A 22,451-nucleotide genomic window follows, 5' to 3' on the forward strand; every position below is an offset into this window, starting at 1 on the left:
TTGCGATCAGATAAAATGTCAAATTGTACATAAAAGCTTCTACATCGCAGGAATTACTAAATTACTCGCATCTGAACAGCGAACGAGTCACTGCCAATATGGGTTGCCCTACCAGCCTGGTTAGCTGGTTAGCTGGCTAGTTGGTTGGTTGGCCGATTGTTTGCTTGCTTACTTGCTTGCTAGCTTGCCTACTTAGTTGGACGTGTGTCTCTCCCGGCCAGCGGCCATGCAATGTCAACGTGTTGATCGAAGTCCGTCGGTATTTGGAACTTGTCAAGAATTCTTAAAATTCCGAGCAAGTGATGAAATTAGCACCGAAAACATGACTACGCGGCTGGTGGCCAGTGACTGCTGGCGGTGATGATAACATTGATGGTCTGCGGAAAAGTTGCCGTTGCAGTTGGAGCTAAATGGTCAAATGCTTCTATGTAATGTGTGTATTTAACAGTAAGACAAAAAACAAAGATAACAAAAACAAAACGGTGGCAAAATTGGTGGTGGCAACTGCGTTATCGGCTGCCACCCGGGACTCGTGCGCACATTGGCAGACGATTATGATGATGCCATGATGGAGACGAGCTGATGGCCAGCACTCTATTATGCCCATATATGACACGCCAGCGGCTCGTCAAGCCATGATCACGTTTCGATTATTTTGCGCGATGCGTCCGATTTTTATTTTTATTTCATTATTTCTTTTTGTTTTGGTTTTTGTGTTGCTTGTTTCGTCAACGTCTATGCAGGCTACAACCATTTTTCAACACTTATGATGCTGCCTACTTTAAGCCGCCTGCATCGCTTGTCTGCTCTTTGCCGCCACTCAACTCTGGTGCATTTGCTTTTTATTTTTTGTTTTTTGTTGCTTGCTACTTTTGTTTTGTTGCTGCAGCCACTTCAAAGGAGTTGTGTTGACAGTGCAATGGAACAAATTTGTTGGAGTTGGTGTTGGCGCGCAATGTGCGGAATTTCTGTGTGATGCCTCGTTTAAATTCCAAACAAAAGCAAATTAAACTTTTGTTCAAACCACAAAAACGCGACGATTGTGGTGGCCTATGCGGTTTCACACTTTAGCAAATTGCAAACGCAGTGACATATTTTTTCTCTTTCTAATCGCAATCACAACTGCAGTTTTATCATTTTTTTGTTTTTCTATATAAAAGCTTTCTAATTTTCTACTTTGGTTTCTATCTGCTTTCTTTTTAACAGTTGGTCTACCAGCAGCTCCTCCTGCTGCCATGCCGCCGGGCATTTCAAACGCTTCAGGCTTAAGCGGCATTTTCGCAAATCCTCATCCTGCACCACATTCGACGCTCAACGCACTGATGTCACAGCACCGTCTTTTGGAACTCTCGCGCTTCGGTTTGCGTGGCTATGATTTGGCTCAACATATGCTGACGCAGCAAGGAGCGGTCTCCAAGTTACTGGGTGAGTTGCAAATGCAACTAAGAACACAAATTTGAATTAAATTAAAATTTACATTAAGCGATGAAACTCTAGATAAATGAAGGTATAATGCTCGCAAATGAATATGTACGTATATCAGTTCGAAAATAAATGTTTTAGTTAATTTTTTGAAGCTATTTGCGAGATTTGTTGCTAGATAACATTGAGGTAGAGTTGGTGGAGGATTCTGCTGATGGTGGAGGATTCCGAACCACTGTAGCGTCTTCCAAGCCGAGGTATCAAAGCTTTCAAAGAAGTAGTTGATTGACTGCTCACTTGTGTGACAACTGCCAGGGAAGTATAATAGATATTCATTCGGACAGCCAGAGCTCTTGGTTTGCTGCAGGTGCGCCCAAAAGAAGCAACGGAATGACTGACTTCCGTTTTGGTCGCACTCGAAAGTGCTTTGGAAGTACTGAGCTAGTTCATCAGCTTGACAGAGGACCCGTAAGGTGGCTTCCCCGTGCAAATAGAGGATAGTGGTTCTGTTTACTTCTTGTGGTCTGCTCGAGCTTTACATCCGCTCAACAAGAGCACCAACTTGTGCTCAAGGGAACTCTTAAGTCTAAGCAAGCCTCAACTCTCGATAGTAGTCGGTGTTCTTTATAGGCATTGTCTGTTACACATAGATGCGGTGAGGTTTCGCATTATTTCCAGCCAACAACTTCTTCTCAGCTTTCCTGCTTTCACAAGATTAGGATTTAGACATGTGGACTCTCACTTTTTGCCACTCCTACGGAAATACCACTGTTGCATGTCCTCCGGCTACTGAATTACATCAGCAGAACAGAATGCTTCATACAACCGAAAATAGTTATTCCACAATGGACGAATTTATGATTCTCCTCCAAGTCAGACCTCTTATCCTTAGGAGTAACAACCTAACTGAACCCAACACTTCGGTTTCGCACCGCGGTGATATGTTATGCCGACTTGCATGGCTTTTATTCTTCGTAACCAAGAACTCGAGTACCAAGTTTGGGCGAGAGTGGTTCTTGTTGTTCCTGTATCAAATCGTGGGCCCAAAATATATGCCGTTTCGATGGGTAGAGTCCAGCGGTTAATAGGTAGTTAGTATCGTGTGGGCTATATTGAGTGTGTGGGGGTCGATTCTGGATAAGTAGAAGTTTAACCTGCTATAATATTCAGAACGCAATTGAGTCCGTAGGGTCTTACGAGGTAGCTGAAGCTCTTCGTCTGCAATGATGGTTGGCAATCTCGTAGTTCCAGTCATGTTTAGTCCTGAATCTCATCCAAGGGATACCTCCTGACACGAGTGGAAGGGGGCTCGGCCTCTAGAAAGTACTTGCAGGGTAGCAGCACAACAGAAATTGGTTGCTGAGCATCTTACTATGCTCCTTAATCGGGAACATGTAGACCTCGTTGTGTAAATGTAGTAGTGGAAACAACAGGAACCGTCCGGTGGCTATCCTGATGGTCCATTGCGAATCACTAATATCAGGAGACCAGATAATTTCAGATAATACAGAACCGACCGGCCAACCGCTTTAAATGTCACCAACAACATTTCTTTGTCTTTGCGCCCAGCGCTGCCGGCTAGACCTTGTGGCAGTTTTCGATCTTAGTGACAATTACGGTTGGGTGCGCCGAGAAGGGCATATGGCTTTGTTCCTTGAGCAAAGTGCCCGTGTATAAAACATACAATTTGTATGAGTAAAAATGTATCCCTTTCGTTTTCAAATTTAGTAAAATATGCACTATAAATGTGAACCATAGTTCAATAACAAAAGGTTTGCTTAGGAAGCAGCTTCCTCGTTCGCTTTAAAAAATCGGCTTCCTTCACTAGGTCGCTAGCTTTAGAAGTTTTTAGTAAAAGTAAAGGAAGAGTAAAATTTGTAGAATAAACATTTCGTTTTCAAAATGGTGTGTTTACGAGCAACGACTCGCTCAAGAGCTTGTATCGGTATGTTCAGGACTACTAGGACATGGAATAAATCCTAACATAACGCTTAAGTCATTGAAGCAATGTGTGCAAAAAGTGGGCTTTTAAAGTATCCGAAACTGATGCTTAAATGGAGATTTTAAAAAGCTTTATTTTCTATGATATGGTGATTTTAAAGGAATTCATGTTTTGCGAAGATCTGACTTTTCTCAAAGACTTACAGCAGAGTGAATAATTGGATAGATTCAACGCGATCAAATTTGTTACATTACAGGCTTTATTATAAGAAAGTTGGGATTGACGGAAGTTGTTTCCGATAAGCCTACTTTCAAATGAGTGGATGAAGTGTCCAGAGGAGGCTTTCCCAGTATTGCTAAAAAATTGGAGCTAGTGTTCAAAATGTAAATAAATAATGAAATAAATGAAATTTAAAAGGAACATAAAAACGAAACGTTTGATTCTCTTATTTATTCTGCGCTGAAGTTGCGATCTTGAGTATAGTACGTCAGTTCTGGTTGCTCTCGTTGATTTGCGTATTCGAAATTTGTTTGGCTTTACCAAGATTTCTAAACCTTGCTTTCGAGTGACCAAAAGCGTCCTCTACTACTCTCTTAGACTTGTAAAGTTGCATCTGGCCATTGAGTTGTAAGGGTGAGCCTTCATTAGAAACTAAATAAAACGAAACGCTGAGCTCTCAGCACAACGACTGGAACATTTGTACCAAAAATTAGTTTCATTTTACCGCTGAGAAGAGGGTTTTGAGGAATTTGCTTTAAGAACGACTGCTCGAAAATTTGAGAATCATTGCAGCGGTCGAGTGCCCCAACATTTATACACATAGGTATAGGTCCTATGAAAAATTAAGGTTAGTCTTTTCATCGAACTTATATACAATATAAATACCTGTGGCCCTTATAGTTATAATAGTGTACAGCATCACTGGCTGAGGGTCTAATTCCAATATGGCATCCATCCGAAGTTAATTAAACGTATTCGAAGTCTTTGAACATTAGTCAAAATATACACACTTACCGACAGCACCCAAACATTGTGCAAATCCAACTTTCCCAAATCCCTTAGGATAGGTTGTCCTGGCTGGCTGAAAGCCATCACATAGACCTTAATGATCCCTTACGTTTCCTTATAGTAGGAATCTTGTAATCTTTTGCGAATCTAAGTAAGCTCTGAAGCTCTAACCCCGAGGGACATTCTAACTTCTCATATTGTAGAGCTCCTAAACATTTCATTCGGGTTCTCGCTAATGCAGGGCAAGAACATAGAAGGGGTTCAAGAGTTTGCTTCTCTTCTAGTTCATTGCAAAATCTGCAGCTCCCATTGTTTGTTATTGCCATTTGTATGCGTGTGCCGCTAACAAATTGTGGCCTGGCAGTATACCTACGATAGTTCTGCTTTTCTTTCTAGACAGGACAAGTACGAATCTGGCGCATCTACCTTCTGTGTACACATAATTTTCGCGGTTTTGCAAGTCTCTAGATTATTCCACCTCCTGTCTATCCGTGTTTTCATGTCCGTAGCGATGTCATTGTATACCGTATTTAAAGGTTTCAGTATGACGCTTTTGGCAATCTCATCTACAATTTCGTTTCCTGCAATGCCCTTATATCCGGGTACCCAATAGATGTGTAACCGTGGGTCTGCGGCTAGTCTCTCTATAGTTTCCCTGGTCCTAAAAACTGCGTAATAAATCTATTCCGTCCATCATTTTTGAGCCGTCAGTAATTATGTTAAGCGTACTGGAGCTAGGTTTAATACCTCTTTTCCACCCCAAATCCCTTAACACTCTCTTCAATTTTCTCTTTGGTAAGAAATTTGCTGGGAAAATACTTATCAAGCTGGGAAACTTAACAAACTTATGGCAAACCGCTGAATAGCAATCTTGTTAAATATTTCATATGCTTTCTTTTGTTACTCCGAACAGTCTGCCGATCGTCCTGTATTCAGCTGAGGAACCAAGCGCATATAAAGCAATCGCGATACATTTGTCTAAAGTGATGCATTTGTATCAGTTTTTGCAATGGACATGACTTCGATACATAACCAATCATAATCCGAAAGCACTCCTTAAAAAACTCGTCGGTGCTGTAAGGAATCTCTAGCTCCCAGAACTTGCCGTGCCTCACCTACAATATGCACTAATAAAAAAACCTGATATACTCTCATTTGCATAGAGGGTTTGACCTATTCCTGCTGATTATAAAATGTAATAACGAATTTCTCATGCGTATTTCGGCCAACATTTTTTGAAACCTCAGTTAACGTCGTTTACGTATTTCCTCGAACTGTTTGTTACTAGCAGCCAGTTGGGCAATTAAATTAGCTATTCCTTCTCCTTGTATTTTCTTCATATCGTTAATAATTATACAAGCCAAAAACTGCAAAATATTTCGCGAAAGCAATTTGTATGAAGAAAAACCTTTAAACTTTTAATTTTTTGTTCGATACTTTACGAGATATCGATCACGACAGCCATCTACCGAGAAAATAGTGTAATTCTTTTTTCATATTTACGTGTTTAGCCTTAGCACCTTGAGTGAAAATCATAAAATTACCTTAATCTGGGTCCGGGGACATCGGAATATTGGAGGTAACGAAAAAGCAGATGAAGTGACAAGAGGGGGATCTGCCATGAATAACGCTCTTGCAGAACCGGTATTCCCACCATTAGATGCAGTCAAGAATATAATTCCCTAAAATACCTCCGAATCGCGGATTGATGGAAAGACCAGGCGAAATGCAAAATCAGCAGAATGTTATAGCCCACCTACAACCTCAAGCAATCGTCGACATTGATAAACATGAAACGACGGGACGCCTAGAGACTAACGGCAGTCATAACTGGCTTTTGGTCTATCGGAGAACAAGCAACCAAAAAGGGTATCCCTCACAATACATACTGTCACAGTTGTAAACAACCGGAGAAAAAGGAAACAATCTTCCATTTCCTCTGTAAATGCACTGCCCTATGGAAGAACAGAATGCTAACGCTGGGCCAACCGCTATTCGAGAGTCTCGAACAACTGTCTGGCAACCTAATAAGGTTCTTAAACCGCACAGACTGAATATAGTCATGCTCTAAATAACCGTTAAACAAGTTAGTAACGAGGATGTGACAACAAAATGGTACGGAAGCGCTAGTTGGATTCTGGAAGAATCACCACTTTAACCAACCAACCAACATGTTTATATGAAATATTAGGTCAGTCCATAAGTTCGTGCGTATTTTACCCATAATTTCACGTTTGTACGATTTTTGCATACAAAAAATTACTCGCGTAATATAACGGAACTGTTTATATTTTCTTTGATATATTGTGCATTCAACAAATGATTTTAATCGCGGATAGAAGCTCGTGTTGTTAAAAAATAAAATAAAATCTTTGAACGCGTATAAGAGGCATATTTCGTATTTTTTTTATAAAAGTGGTAAAAATGCAACAACTGCTGCTGCAGAAATAAACACTATTCACGTAGAGGATACCGTGAGTGTAAGGACTGCGCAAAAGTGGTTTTCAAAATTCCGAATTGGTAACTGCGACGTGGAGGATGCCCCGCGTGCTGGTCGTCCTGAAGTCTTTAACTCCGACGCCTTGCTCGAACTCGTGGAAGCTGTGCCAAGTTTGACAGTCGATAGCATAGCTCAGAAGTTAAATTCATCGCTTGGAATAGTTCACAGGTACCTGGTTCAGTTGGGAAAGGTTTCAAAGCTGGGAAAATTGGTTCCGCATAGACTTTCCGTCGTCAACTTTCAACAGAGAGTGGATGTGTATTCTCAGCTGCTGCAACGGCTTGAAAATTAAAGTTTTTTTAACCGTATCGTTACTGGTGATGAAAAATGGGTCCTTTACAATAATCCTGTTCGCAAACGCCAATTGTTAGATAAAGATGAAACACCAGAACCGACCCCTAGAGATGGCCTTCACTCCAAGAAGATTATCCTGTCTATTTGGTGGGATATATGGCCGGTATTGTTTATTATGAACTTCTGGAACCAAACCAGACGATAACTGCTGATTTTTATTTCCATCAGCTATCAAACCCGAATGAGGCACTTAACAAAAATCGACCGTCTTTAGTGAATAGACGCAAAGTTTTGTTTCACCACGACAACGCAAGACCTCATACCGCAAGGCAAACATTAATGCCACATCCACCATACTCCCCGGATATTGCACCTTGTGATTATCACCTTTTCCGTGGACTTCAATGCCATATGAGTAACAACAACTACTTTATTAATTTTAAAACCACCTTTAAAAAACGCACGAACTTATGGACTGACCTGATATGTGTGTTTACATTGTCCATAAATTGTGTTATTTCATTTAAGTAAAAAACACATTTTTGCTACCAAAATAGATTTAATTTTTTCCACTTTTTTCACCTTCTCGAATGCAACCTTTTGTGCGAGAGTGTCAAATTTCTAATCTCACAAGTGAGCAAACCATTAATAAGCAAACCATTAATAACTAAATCATGGATGCCAACAATTTTCGTCACGAAATTGTTATAAATTTTGTAATTCGAATGCAAATTTCGTCACTCGTAAATTTTAGCCCGAAAGCGATTTTTATTATTTGATAAGAAACAACCCACTGTTTCACGAATCTGCTGCGTGCCAATTGCAACTCAATACATTTAGCGGTTACCGAATTTTTTAAATACACGAACAAATGTTATTTGTGAGTATAAATAGCCGTGCATACATGCATACGTATGTATTTTAATTGACTTCAAAAGCTTCGAATAATATGCAAAAAATTTGATTGCAAATTGTGTACAATCAGCCAGTGAATATGCCCTTACAAACATTTCCAATTCCTTTTCCCAGCGTGATTTTGCAACCGCACATACATACGTACATACATACATACATATTTCACATAATTTTAATCGTTTAATCTGATTTCTAATTGTTGACTTTAATTACCAGCTGCTACCTATCTCATACCGCAAACAGTTGCAATCCCCGTAAGTGCCGCAAGCGCACTTGTTTGCAATGTGAATGGATGGATGCATGGATATGTGCGGCTTTCGAGCGAGTGAATGAGAATGCCCGTAGTCATTCGCGTAATTATTTTTTGTCAGATGTTTTGCTGATTAAAGTCATAAGCAGATAGTGAATAGTATGAACCTACTTTTGGGCATGTATGTAAGTATGTATGTATGCATGTATGTGTGTGCATACGTACTGCGGTTATTGTCTAGATACGAGTACTTGCATTTAGTGCGAAACACAACTTCCGGCGGCGATTTGTCTGTGCACTTTCAACACAACGTTTGTCATGCCCATACGGCTTGGCTACTTTATTTTTTGTACGCATTTGCATATCGCAATTACACGGCAGCGACAATTGCAGCTATTGCAATGACAATGTTTGCACTTTGACTTTTTTTATCATCTCCACTAACGTCGTTTTTTACGTAATTTGAAAGACAAATAATCGGCTGTCAACAGCTTCCGATGAGTTATCATTTACCCAGCAAACGTACGGACAAGTGAATGAATGAACGACTGAACGGGCGGATAGCTTACATTTGTTGGACGGACGTAGGGTAGGCAGGTAAACAAAGCGCGCAAATGCCCTGATGCATGGCAGGAGGCAACACTTGTTGATGCTGAACTTGACGGCTGCTTGCGCAGCTTGTGATCTCATGGAGTTGTTATAGTTATTTAGAAGCATCAAATTGGTTGCACTGCAAATATTAAAGCTGTGGTGGCAGGCGGCACTTTGACCCATTGTCGCTTTGGCGGCGGCGGCAAGACAGCATTTGCAAACAAATTGTTAATATCTATTCAAATGTGTCATTGAGACGATGAAAGGTGTGAGTCAATTGGTTAGCAGATAGTTGTTTGTACAAATTACCTGAAAACAGAGAGTAAATAAAAACAGTAAATATTCACAACAAATATGTTAAAATAAAACATTACGACCGCATATTAGTTGGTAATTGGATTTCTACTATTGGCATTGCATACACACATACACACATGCAAACGTACACGGCAGCAAGCAACATAATAAAAAACAATAAAATGTGGGTAAATTAGTGTACGTTTCATTGTTGTTCTGGTATGCCGAAAGCGATTTGCATTACAAAAATAAATCACGTTCCAAATGAGCAAAAAGGTCACTGCAATGCTGCAGGCAATAAATTAATTAACGAAGGTCAAAAGAAGAGAGGATCTACTACATAAATACGGGCAATATAATAGGTAAAAGTGCAAAAACTACTGGACACAAGGGCAACACAAATGTGCAAAATAAGGGCGAATTCTGCAACTTCCAGCAAATTCAATTTTATACAATTCGTTGGACTAAATTTAGGTAGTCGAAACTGGCTAAGCACTCAACGATAAACGTAGGCTACTTTGTTATTTACATACGCAGTCAGCGTCAAAAGAAAGTGTACACCACGTATTGGAAAGTTTTGACTATTCCTTTATTTTATAATTTCAATTATTATTTACGAAAATACAAAAGCCATAGCAAAGTTTCACGTTTTGTACAAAATATAATAATAAATCACATTTCACTAATACTTTTCATATTCTTCTTCTTCTTAATTGGCGCGATAACCGCTTACGCGATTTTGACCGAGTTTAACAAAGGCGCCAGACACTTCTTGCTCGTGCTAACTGACGCTAGTTGGAAACACAAAGCGAAGCCAAGTCCTTCTCCACCTGATCTTACCAACGCAGAGGAGGCCTTCCACTTACTCTGCTATCACCAACTGGTACCGCTCGCATACCAGAGCGTTTGTATTCATTCGGGCGACATGGCCCAACCAACGAAGCCGATCTTTACTCGATACGCAATGTCTATGTCACCGCAAAGCTCGTACAGCTAGGACGGGCATAATGAGAGCCTTGTAGAGTGTTAGTTTTGTTCGTCGAGAGATGACTTTACTACTCAATTCTCTACTTAGTCCAAAGTAGAACTTGTTGGCAAGAGAGATTCTCCGTTGTATTTCAAGGCTGACTTTATTATCGGTGTTAAGCTGGTTCCTATATACACGAAATCTCTTACAACCTCGAAGTCATAACTGTCAACAATGAAGTGGGTGCCGGAAAAGCGAGTGCGCCAACTGTATGTTTATTAACAGAAGATGCTTCGTTTTGTCCTTCTTCACAACCAGACCCATTCGGTTTGCTTGTTTATCAAATTTGGAAAAGTCAGAACTAACGGTTATTAAGGCCGATGATGTTAATATCATCGGCATACGCCAACAATTGTACGCTTATAAAAACTTGTGCCTGAACGATTAAGTTCTGTGGCTCGCAGGATCCTTTCCAGCATCAAGTTAAAGAAATCACTACTACAGAAAGTCACTCTGTCTAAAACATTGTTTGGTATCAAAGGGCTCATAGAGGTCCTTCCAAATTCTGACGGCGTTGCTGGTATTGAGCAGCGTCATTTTGCATAATCGTATAAGTTTGCGAGGATACCAAATTCATACACCGCGCCACATAGGCAACTCCATTTCGTACTGTCGAATGCAGCTTAAAAATCGACAAAAAGATGGTGTGTGTCGATTCTCCTTGTATGGGACTTTTTCAAGACTTGGTGTATTTTGAATAAAAATCATAAGGAACGCTTTTTTTTTGACTGAAAATGACGTTGCTTTTTTTTAGCTTGGTTCATTTGGAGCTCTCTGATGTGCGAATTGCATGTCGCACTCATAAACCCACGTCCTGTCTCCAGTATCGATGCGTTTGTTTAATTTTGGGTTCGGATTTGGCTTTGCACATCATGTCTTTGATCAAGTTCTTTGAGACCAACGTGGCAGCAACACGGCGTCAATCCAAATCATTAGCTACTTTGTCCTGAGCGGATCCATAAAGAATGTTCAAGTCCTCTGTCAGTTTTCTGATGGATAATTTGCAGTTATTGATCAACTTTTCTTTCACTTTATTGGTATTTTCATCAGTTTTTGAAGTCGACGACTTACCACTACCTTCGCCATCCTCGATACTGAATGATTAAAGCAGTCGGAGACACAGCGGAGACGAAGACGGCGATCCCGCAATTGCTGAAAACGGAACTGTCGTTCCACTAGACGACAATGACGAAGTACGGATAACAATGGCACAGCTAAAGGTCAGAAAGCCTCATCTGAGATATTCAAATATAGTGGCGAGGTAAGGTTCATACATCAACTTGTAGGCCAAACATGATTGAGTGAATACTTACATATCGATTGAGATTTAAGTATGGTGCGCCTAATTCATAGAAATGGTGATCCCTCAATCTACGCCAACATACGGGAAATTAGTCTTCTGAACATCGCATATAAGGTGTCGTTGATTATATTATGTGAAAGGCTTTCAATGAACTGATTGGATTTTATTATTGTGGTTTCAGACCTGCTAGACTCCCAATTTGGCAAATCTTCGAAAAGGCCCGTGAAAATATATCATCAGGCTCCATCTATTTATCTGTTTAAAGTTGCTTTCAACAGCATGCAAAGTAGGAGACAAAATCTAATAAAGCAGAAAAAATCGATGGTATTGAAAACCAAATGAACTAGTTTTTATCAAAATCTGATCAAAAGATTTGATGCCCTCATACCTTCTTTTACTATAGCAACTTTTATAAGTAGACAGGTATATTTAACTTACATTGAAGTGCAAGTAATGCAAAATTTCATCAACATCGGAAAAAGATTACTAAGCGGGACGCAGAGGACGCCCACGACAAACATGGATCCTCACAATCCTAATTGAGAGATCTTACACCGCCAACTGGAACGAAATTAGACATACTAGAGGCTGGCAGAAATCGTCGGAGAGCCTTTGTCTCCACCCAACTAGCAGCGATTATATAATATGAGCAGAGAGATGTTTTGTATAGTATTCTTTAGTTCTTTTTAGAATTGTCATTTAAAAATATATATTATCCAGAAAAAAAAACAAAAGAACATGCAATCTATTAACCCCCTTAAACAGCACCAATATCTAAATATAAGTGCCTTTTGGCATATGGTATTTTTTCACCGGGAGCAGGCTTTACTATTCGAGTTCCTTACTGTATTTGTCGTCATCAATGTTACCCACAAATCTGCCTTAAAAGGACAAAAAATTCGAATTGGCTGCTGAAACCCATATTAATCTAGCAAAATTCAAATTTCTGATTTACTATCAAATTTAGTAAAAGTGGAAATATTATAATTTTTAATTCGAATAACTACTGCGCTGCAGCTTCGACTTGAACTACTGAAGCCGATATCCATATATACTACAATGATCTGATACTTAATATAATATAGTAGCTTAACCACAGAACAGTAGCTCTGAAACCACACAGCTCACCCACACGCCATACGGTTACTGATACATTTTTACAGGCGGGTGGTTCTATTTGCATACCGCATCTATTTATTTATTTATTCATTCTCTCATCAATTAAAGCACAACTCAAACAGATTACAAATACTAAAGCTTAAATATAATTAATGAGTTGTTTCTCAGTGAGATGCATTAGCTACGATTCAAAATGTGTATCTCCAGACTGAGTTCTGACTTGAAACCCTCTCGTGAGTTAGAGAATATATCCAAAATTTTGCAAATTTGGTTAGACTGCCTTATAAATCTTTTAAGCGGGTCATTGTGACTAAAATTGGTCTTGTAATAAGGTAAATGGAGCATATTGCTGAGTCTTAGGTTACGAGTAGGGCAATTAAAAAGTATTCGCTCCAGTAAGAAGTGGCATTTGGTATGATTCGTGGCTGTGTCCCTTATAAACATTACCAATGTAATTGTTCTGTCGATGACTCTTCGCATTTCTAATGTTGGCAATGCTAAAAAAAGGCCTTCTCCACTTAAACTTTCCAACGCAAATAAGGCCTTCCTCTTCCTCTGCTATCACCAACTGGTACCGCTCGAATGCTTTCAAAGCCGGAGCGTTTGTATTCATTCGGGCGACATGGCCCAGCCAACGAAGCCGCTGGATCTTTATACGCTGCGCTATGTCTATGTCATCGTAAAGCACATACCGCTCATTGTTCCATCGCCTACGATACTCGCCGTCACCAACGTACAAAAATCCATAAATCTTCCGCAGAATCTTTCTCCCCAACACTCCAGGAACGCCTCATCAGATGCCCTTGCCCTCGTTCAAGCTTCCGCACCATACGTTAGGACGAGCATGATGAGAGCCTTGTAGAGTGTTAGTTTTGTTCGCCGATAGAAGACTTTAGTACTCAATTGCCTACTTAGTTCAAAGTAGCACTCGTTTGCAAAAGAGATTCTCCGTTGAATTTCAAGGGGGACATTGGCAATGCTAACAAAAGGCATCTACTTTTATATGCAGGCAACCTGCAACGCCAACGAAGGGAATAAACGGCAAATCTAGTGAAAAGTTTATGAGCCATCTCAATTCTTAAAGAAGAACCCATTTGAAAGGATCCCATATAATACAGCAATATTTCAAATTTGATCTCACATGGAAAAATACAAATTGTTCAGCGTAAAAAGATTCTGGAACTTCTTTGAATTCCTTACTACAACACCGAGCATAGATCTAGATTTGGAAATCATAAAGTTTATATGTCTAGAAAACGACATTTTCAATGTCATACATTTTTGTGAGGGTGCGAGTGCACGACTTGTAATCGAAATCAATCGCAACTCTGCGTCTACTGAAGGGCAAGTGCTGGCTAGTTTTTATCAAAATCTTGCATTAAAAGACAAGAAGTTATCATCACACCAAGCTATCAAACTTGTCAAGTCCTCTTGAAGTCTCTAGAAGTCAGCTACATACGTCCTCTATACGACTGTAAATTTTCAATTCATCTGCATACATCAGACAACGCGATGTCACAAAAACGTCTGGAATATCATTAACAAGGATTAAGAACACTAGTGGCCCGAGATGGCTGCCTTGTGGTACACCTGAGGTAATTGGCATCAGATTTTATATTGCTTATACGAACGAATTGAGTTCTATCAGTGAAATAAGATGCAAACCACTTAGGTAAGCTGAGGTGAAAACCAGCATACAGCGTACAGCTTTTTAAGTAGGGTTTTAGGGTTAACTCTATCGAACGCTTTCGAAAAGTCGGTAAATATGACATCACATTTAGGTAGTATGTTGTTGTTGTTGTTGGCTTGTAAGCACGATTATTGAAAATATTAATTAGTACAAATTTTGATTTGGATATTTGGATTTATCAAAAATCAATTACCGAATATTGAGCCTAAGATTTATTATGAACGATGAAATTATTTGAATAATTAATTACGGTTTGCAATCAAAACAAATCGAAGGATCATCCCATCCAATTTCTGTATAAAATTGATCGATGCATCCGAAAATACACTTTTTTTGTGATGTAATTTTCGAAATATGTATTCCCAAATATTGGTTTAGGATTAAAAAAGAAAAGTTGTATCATACACATTTCTAATAAAAGGTGGTTAAGTTGCAAAGGCCGGTGTTGATTTTGAATAAAATACAATTTTTTTTTTAAATTATTGTTATTTCTCTTTATTATGGTAATACTGATATAACTCAATTATGTATGGAACAAAATATTGGCCAAATGGCCTCGCGGCACACCTCCATCCCATGGTCTAAATTTTCGATGACGCTGAGGCATAATTGAGGTTCTATGCCGTTAACGTGCCGAATTATCTCATCCTTCAGCTCTTGAATTGTTGCTGGCTTATCGACGCATACCTTTTCTTTCAAATAACCCCAAAGAAAGAAGTCCAACGGAGTCAAATCATCAGCCAATTGGCATCACCGCGACGTGAGATTATTCGGCCATCAAATTTTTCGCGCAAAAAAGCCATTGTTTCGTTAGCTGTGTGACAAGTGGCACCGTCCTGTTGAAACCACATATCGTCCACATCCATATCTTCCAATTCGGGCCATAAAAAGTTCGTTACCATCGCACGATAGCGAACGCTATTCACAGTAACTGCCCGACCGGCCTCATTTTGGAAAAAATACGGTCTAATGATGCCGCCGGCCCATAAACCGCACCAAACATTCACTCTTTGTGGGTGCATTGGTTTTTCGGCAAACACTCTTGGATTATCATTCGCCCAAATGTGGTAATTCTGCTTATTGATGAATCCATTGAGGTGAAAATGTGCCTCATCGCGGAAGATGAAGTGCGCGATATGCATTTTAATTTGAACGCCCGTTTTCATAATAAACCTGAATAACTTTAACGCGTTGCTCGATTATGTATCTTTCCATGGTTCAAATTGAGTTAGTCTGAAATTGAAAAATGTCAAATGAAATGCAGTAAAAAACTTGACGTTTAGATGTGGTTCAAATTCAACATCGGCCTTTAAAACTTAACCACCCTTTATATTGAGGATGCGTAAGTCGGTCAAAATAAGTAGGATATGAAATTAAACTTTTTCAGATATTTAAAGTTATAAAATAAGTAAAATAAATTGTGTTTTTGAAAATTTTCGACCTAAAATGTGAAAAATATATAGGAAATCGATTTTTGAAAAAAATGTTTAACTAATGTCTAAAAATTATTCGCATGAGGATGAAAGTACTAATTTTTGTATTGTATTGCTAAAGTAAAGTTTAACAGAATCATTAGTTGGGATTCTTAGTAAAAATTACTTAGGGAATTAAGTTTGAATTATAAAACTACATACAAATGCCATAGGAAGCCGGCCAATGAATAGGTTTGCGCGTGACTACTATTCGGAAATGCATTTGTATCTCCGTGCATGAAACATCAAAGGATATAAAACAATTTTCTAATAGCGGTCGCGCCTCGGCAGACAATGGCAAACCTCCGAGTGTATTTCTGTCATGAAAAAGCTCCTCATAAAAAATATCTGCCCTTCGGAGTCGGCTTGAAACTATAGGTCCCTCCATTTGTGGAACAACATCAAGACGCACAACACAAATAGGAGGAGTAATAAAGCAGCATAGTCTAATAATCTAATTTGGAAGGAACAAATGCAGAGTATAATATCTTAAGAGTATATGGGTCAATGAAGTGCGATGAGTGACATCTTACCCAAGCAAGCATAGCATTTGTATCAACGGCTCTCTTCGCACATCCTCTAATGATCTGAATATACGGCTTGCCGCAAATAATCAATGGTGCAATTTAGGTTTTGGACACTCGGCCACAACACTCGGTCTGAGTCCAACTAATCCTGTTGAATCATATTTAAGAGGTAATGTATGTAGTACTAGAATTCCACCTATACGGAGCATATTGGCAATATACCTGGTCGGAAAAAAATGCGTACGGTTCTTTACTGATGACTGAAACCTTGACGATAAAGTTGGCTTTGGTGTCTACGTTAAGAGGCCAAGAGTAAGCGTTTCGGCTTATAGCGTACTTCAGGCTGAAATTCTCGCCATTAATGAGGTAGTTGTTTGGTAAACATGTGACTACCTTTAGAGTTGCCTATATTTATTCTGATAGCCAGGTCTCGCAATCATCGGGCATCTCTTAAGGAGATGGCAGACTATTTCCACATCCATTGGATATGGGTACAAGAGCATAGTGACATACCAGGGAACTACCACTTGCCTCCCTCTTCGTATAAAGATTGTAGGTATACCACTCTCAACCTACAAACTGGGTAGTACAAGTAGCATTGTCACTTCAGCCAAGACGAGATGGGTTGATAGTCTGATATGAAACTCTATGAAAAGAATTTGGCAGAAATGGGGCGTCAGGCGCTCAAAGGTGCCACTCAATTGGTTAAGGAAGGACCTCTCTATGTTGTGTTAGTTGCTTTAATCACAGGCTACTGCTCGATATGCTCAAAGATTGAACGTACCTCATTTCGACTCTTACAGAAGCTGCAAGAATGAAGAAGAAAAAGAGTATATAAGACATCCCGCCACCGTTACGTGGCATGTCACTAAGTTTAGATACTTTGGCTCATAGTTCTGATAATGATGATAGAATGATACGGATATACAAATAAGTGTTGTCAGTCAGATCACTGGAGTCCCACTTAATTTTTAATTAAAAGCACTAATTAATTTTTTTTTTTCTCGTTTGAGTTAACCGCACTGGAATTGTTGTCGGGTAATTTGAAATAATCGACGTGTTAGTCAAAAGAGCTGATTTTGTCTTATCGATTTTTGTTATGAAACTGGCTACCGAATAGCAAAATCGTAAAAATTGTGGTTAAGAAATGATAGCCATGCGAATGTTATTAAAACGTTATTGAATTCCACTACAGGGCAGAGATGACACTACTATTAAATTTGAATATAATCCGCTTAAGTGGTACAAATCTTATTTATTTACACAATCGGGCAAAAAGTAAGGTGAATTTATTTGTCAAACTTCGCGGGATTAAAATTTCGCTCTAGTTATTTTTTTCATGAGTTGGCAGCACTGTTAATAACATCTGGGCTAACTTTCATGTGAATGTCATTATCAGTAATATATTTACGCTTGTGTTTACCAAACTACCAAGAGTGCATTTTTCGATTTTTACAATGTCTGATTTGATTGAGCAGAGAAGTGCCATCAAATTTTGTTTGCGGAATGAAATTTCGGCTGCGAAAACGTTTAGCATGTTGCAGAAGGCACTTGGTGATTCGACCATGTCGCAGAAAAATGTTTTTAAGTGAGTGTCTTCAAAGAGGGTCGAGAACGTGTTGATGACTTGGAGCGCTCCGGACGACCATCGACGTCAACAGATGACCAACACGTCAATAAAGTGAAGGAGTTAGTGCTCAAAAATCGTCGGTTGACTGTTAAAGACCTTACTGATATGATCGGAATATCAGAAGGATCTGTGAAAACCATTTTGAAAGACCATTTGGGCCTACGAAAAGTCAAATCTCGTTTGGTACCGAAAACTCTCAATTTCTTGGAAAAAAGTCGTCGCATTGATGTGTGTGAAACAATGCTTTCAGACTATCAGGACAAGCTCAAATGCATCATTACGGGAGATGAGACTTGGATTTATGCTTACGACCCTGAAACAACCGACCAATCAAGCGAATATCGTGCTAAAGGCGAGGCCAGACCGAAAAGAGCACGTCAAAGTCGTTCAAAAATAGAGGTCATGATGACAGTTTTTTTCGATTTTCGTGGTGTGATGCACTATGAATTCCTTCCACCTGGCCAAACTGTTAATAAGGAATATTATTTGAGCGTTATGCGTCGTTTACGTGAAGCAATTCGTCTAAAAAGACCAGAATTATGGGCCAACAACTCTTGGTTTTTGCATCACGATAATGCACCGTCTCAGCCGAATGGATTGGTGCGTGATCACCATTCGGAATTCACTGAGAGGTCGTTGGTTCGAATCTCGGTGAAAGCAAAATTAATAAAAACATTTTTCTAATAGCGGTCGCCCTCGGCAGGCAATGGCAAACCTCCGAGTGTATTTCTGCCATGAAAAAGCTCCTCATAAAAATATCTGCCGTTCGGAGTCGGCTTGAAACTGTAGGTCCCTCCATTTGTGGAGCAACATCAAGACGCACACCACAAATAGGAGGAGGAGCTCGACCAAACACCTAACAGAAGTGTACGCGCCAATTATTATATATATATAATTTATATTTATTTTTTTTTTTTAATGCACCGTCTCACACTGCACTCGTTTTTCGTGACCATTTCGCCAAATATTCCTCGCATTTTGTTCCGCAACCACCGTATTCGCCTGATTTGGCTCCGTGTGACTTCTGGCTATTCCCAAAACTCAGGAGACCACTCCGGGGAACGCGAAGAAGGTGCTGATGGCTATACCGGAAATGGACTATTTGGCATGTTTCGGGGAGCGGAAAAATCGTTGGCATTAGTGTATTTCACCGAGAGGGGATTATTTTGAAGGGGATGAAATTGATTTACAAGAATAAATAAAGATTTTTCATTTTATAACCAAATTCACCTTACTTTTTGCCCACAGTGGTATTTTTTTATAATTGGCACTTACACCCTTTTTGGGTGTTTGGCCGAGCTCTTATTTGTGGTGTGGGTCTTGATGTCCTTCCACAAATGACACAAATCTTATCAGAACTTAAATTAGTAAACTTAGAATAATTCAGTTAAACTTCGATAGCGTTGCTACTCAATGATAAGAATTTAATCCGATCTACATACACGTACAAATGTATGCATTTATTTCCCTTATATCTTTCATGCTATCGATCAGTATTGTGTGATTATTCATGTTCATATCGACTTAATTTCATTAATTGCAGGTACATTGAGGCCACCTGGCTTAATCGGCGGATCAAAGCCGAAAGTTGCTACGCCCGCTGTCGTTTCAAAAATCGAGCAGTACAAACGCGATAATCCAACAATATTTGCGTGGGAAATACGCGAGAGGCTGATATCAGAAGGTGGGTACACAACCAAATGCACGAATACTAAGAAATATTTATACACATGTTAATACACATGTTACAACAAATACACACTTACAAAAACAACAAAATCGTGTCGGTGGGTGCTCACTGCACAACCAATGACTGAATGATTGCCTACCTGGCTGCCAGCCTGCTACTAAGCCAGCAACTAGTCGATTGACCGAATGCTTCGCGTTTAGCTGCCGGTTGATGCTTTTGCCTCATTAAGTGATGCCGTCAACCCCCCAGAAGAAGAATTGCGACCAAAATGATTGGCCAAACAAATTGCACATGAATCGCGACTGCAGAAGCACCACACACACGCATACACACATGCATATATAGGAGCGCTATAAGGCATACGCTTTTGCTGAATTACGCACTCGTCGAGCTGGCCAGCGCAATTGTCCATTCACCCTCGTCCTCTGCATCTCGCTGGTGGTCGGGGCCTTAGCTTCTGATATATTTATGGTCTGTGCGCCACCGCAGCCAAATAAATGCTTCCTTCACATTTCTCTCACATTAAGTACTTAGGACACAAAATGTAATGTATTGTTGCACTCCGCAGATTTATCGATAGTCTAATTTATTAGCATCCGGACGCCATAGCGTCGTAATCAGGCGCAGACGTGAATGCGACCGCGAACGCGAACGCAATGCCATCAGCGTAGCGCCGCACTGGACAAAGCGAAATTCTAAATAGCGCGGAAGAAACTTCAACAACCAGACACGCGTTCGTCTGCGGAAAGAGTGATATGTAAATGCGATTTAACGGGGCTCAACGTGTTCGCCACTGACCTGCTTGCTTTTCGGTTTTACTTTTTCCTACCCTTTTTAATTTTTTCGCTGCAGCTGTCACAGTCGCGGCCTACATGTCCCAACAACAGCAGTAGTGGCAGCAGCAACATCATGGCTGTAGTGAAAAGATCATCGCAACAAATTACAAAGTCCTCTCCATTCATGCGGTAGTGCACTCTTACCTTTCAATTGCAGTGGTTCTTCGCATGCGTATTCGAACTTGACATTTAGTCAGTCACTGCATTCAAATTGGTTTTGATATCGATCGCTCACATCAAATTGTTGTCTTGTCGTGGACTCTACTTGAGTGTCACACCGCACTACCTAGTATTACTGCTTCTTCTTCTTCTACTTCTTATCCTTATTCTTATAGTCTCCTTCTGTTTGATTGTAATTAAACGAGGTATTGGACTCTGAGTTGCGGCATGTAGTAGCATACGCATCCGAAATGTCATTGCAACTAAATGCAACAACTACTGTTGCTACTATTCTTACTTCCTGTAAATAAATTGTACAACTTTTATGCAACATCCAGCTTATTGACAAAAAATTAAGCAGTAAAAATTGTTTGCTTGCCTTGTATTAATCTCATTATTGATTACCTTATGAGCGGCTTAGAGATTTTAACTGAGTCAGTTTGACACAAAACACTAAAAGCTGCGGGTTTTGGATCCATCTGGACAAAATTTACCAAACCTATGTAGCATGTGGAATCGCTACCCGGAGCTGAAAACGGCAGAGAGACTTATTATCAGAATGAAGAAACCAGGGCAGAAATACAAATGCGAGGAACTTGAGATGCTGGCCAACAGGAAAAACGACCTAAAATTTTACCAGAGAGTTCAGCGCCATACAGAAGGTTTGAAGACCGGGGCGACAAAAACGGCGATCTGGTACTGACATCCAGAGCGTGCTTGAATTATGTAGGGAACGCTTCTGAAACCTCCTAAATAGTGACAGCTACGCATTTCATGTTGGCGGATGCCGTAGCCGAATGGGTTGGTGCGTGACTACCATTCGGAATTCACAGAGAGATCGTAGGTTCGAATCTCGGCGAAACACCAAAATTAAGAAAAAGTTTTTTCTAATAGCGGTCGCCCCTCGGCAGGCAATGGCAAACTTCCAAGTGTATTTCTGCCATGAAAAAGCTCTCATAAACATATCTGCCGTTCGGAGTCGGCTAGAAACTGTAGGTCCCTCCATTTGTGGAACAACATCAAGACGCACACGACAAGTAGGAGGAGGAGTTCGGCCAAACACCCAAACAGGGTATACGAGCCTTGGACCTTATCAGTGAGGCTTTAGGCCTGGAAAATCCACCATCGACCAGATATTCACAATATGCCAAGTCTAGGAAAAGACCCAAACGAAAAGATCGTGCGAGCTGCAGAACTTAATCGCTCAGGCACAATTTGCAGTTGGTATTGGGTCGTGCTGTTAGTTCTGCCTTTCTCAAACTGCATTAAGAAGCAAAGCGAAGGGGTCTCGTGGTGAACGAGGACAAAACAAACAGTCGACGCTCTCGAGTATCGGCACCGACGTCACTGTTGAAAGTTGTGATTTCGAGGTTGTAAGAGACTTCGTTTATTTAGGAACCAGCATTAACACCAATAACAACGTCAGCCTTGGAGTATTTTAGGAAAAGAGTCTGCGGAAGATGTTTGGACTTTTTCACGTTGGTGAAGGCGAGTATCGTTGGCTGGGCCAAGTCGTCCGAATTAATACAATCGCTCCGGCTCTGAAAGTATTCGATGCCGCACGAGCTGGGGGCAGCAGAGGAAGGTCTCCTCTGCGTAGAAAAGATCAGGTGGAGAAGGACTATCTTCAATTGGTGTTTCCGACTGGCACCGGCTAGCACGAGACCACTGGCGCGCTATGTTAAACTCGGTCAAAATCGCTTAAGTGGTCATCGCGCCAAGGACTCCTACCTTATCTCGACTATGCAGATGGCCTTGACATGACAACAACAACATGTA

At 40.2% G+C, this 22,451-nt stretch overlaps 1 protein-coding gene across 2 annotated transcripts in view; it reads left to right on the forward strand.

Annotated features, from left to right (window-relative positions):
* Positions 1-22,451, forward strand: part of LOC129240894 (paired box protein Pax-3-B-like) — a 59,871-nt gene that overhangs the window by 24,178 nt on the left and 13,242 nt on the right. For both annotated transcript variants that reach the window (XM_054876961.1, XM_054876962.1), the window contains exons 2-3: positions 1,207-1,425; positions 19,531-19,671. In XM_054876961.1, the coding sequence (XP_054732936.1) occupies positions 1,207-1,425; positions 19,531-19,671 (360 nt within the window). The remainder of the gene's footprint in view (positions 1-1,206; positions 1,426-19,530; positions 19,672-22,451) is intronic.

Source organism: Anastrepha obliqua, chromosome 3 (assembly GCF_027943255.1).
Source record: "Anastrepha obliqua isolate idAnaObli1 chromosome 3, idAnaObli1_1.0, whole genome shotgun sequence".
NCBI classification, from domain to species: Eukaryota; Metazoa; Arthropoda; class Insecta; order Diptera; family Tephritidae; genus Anastrepha; species Anastrepha obliqua.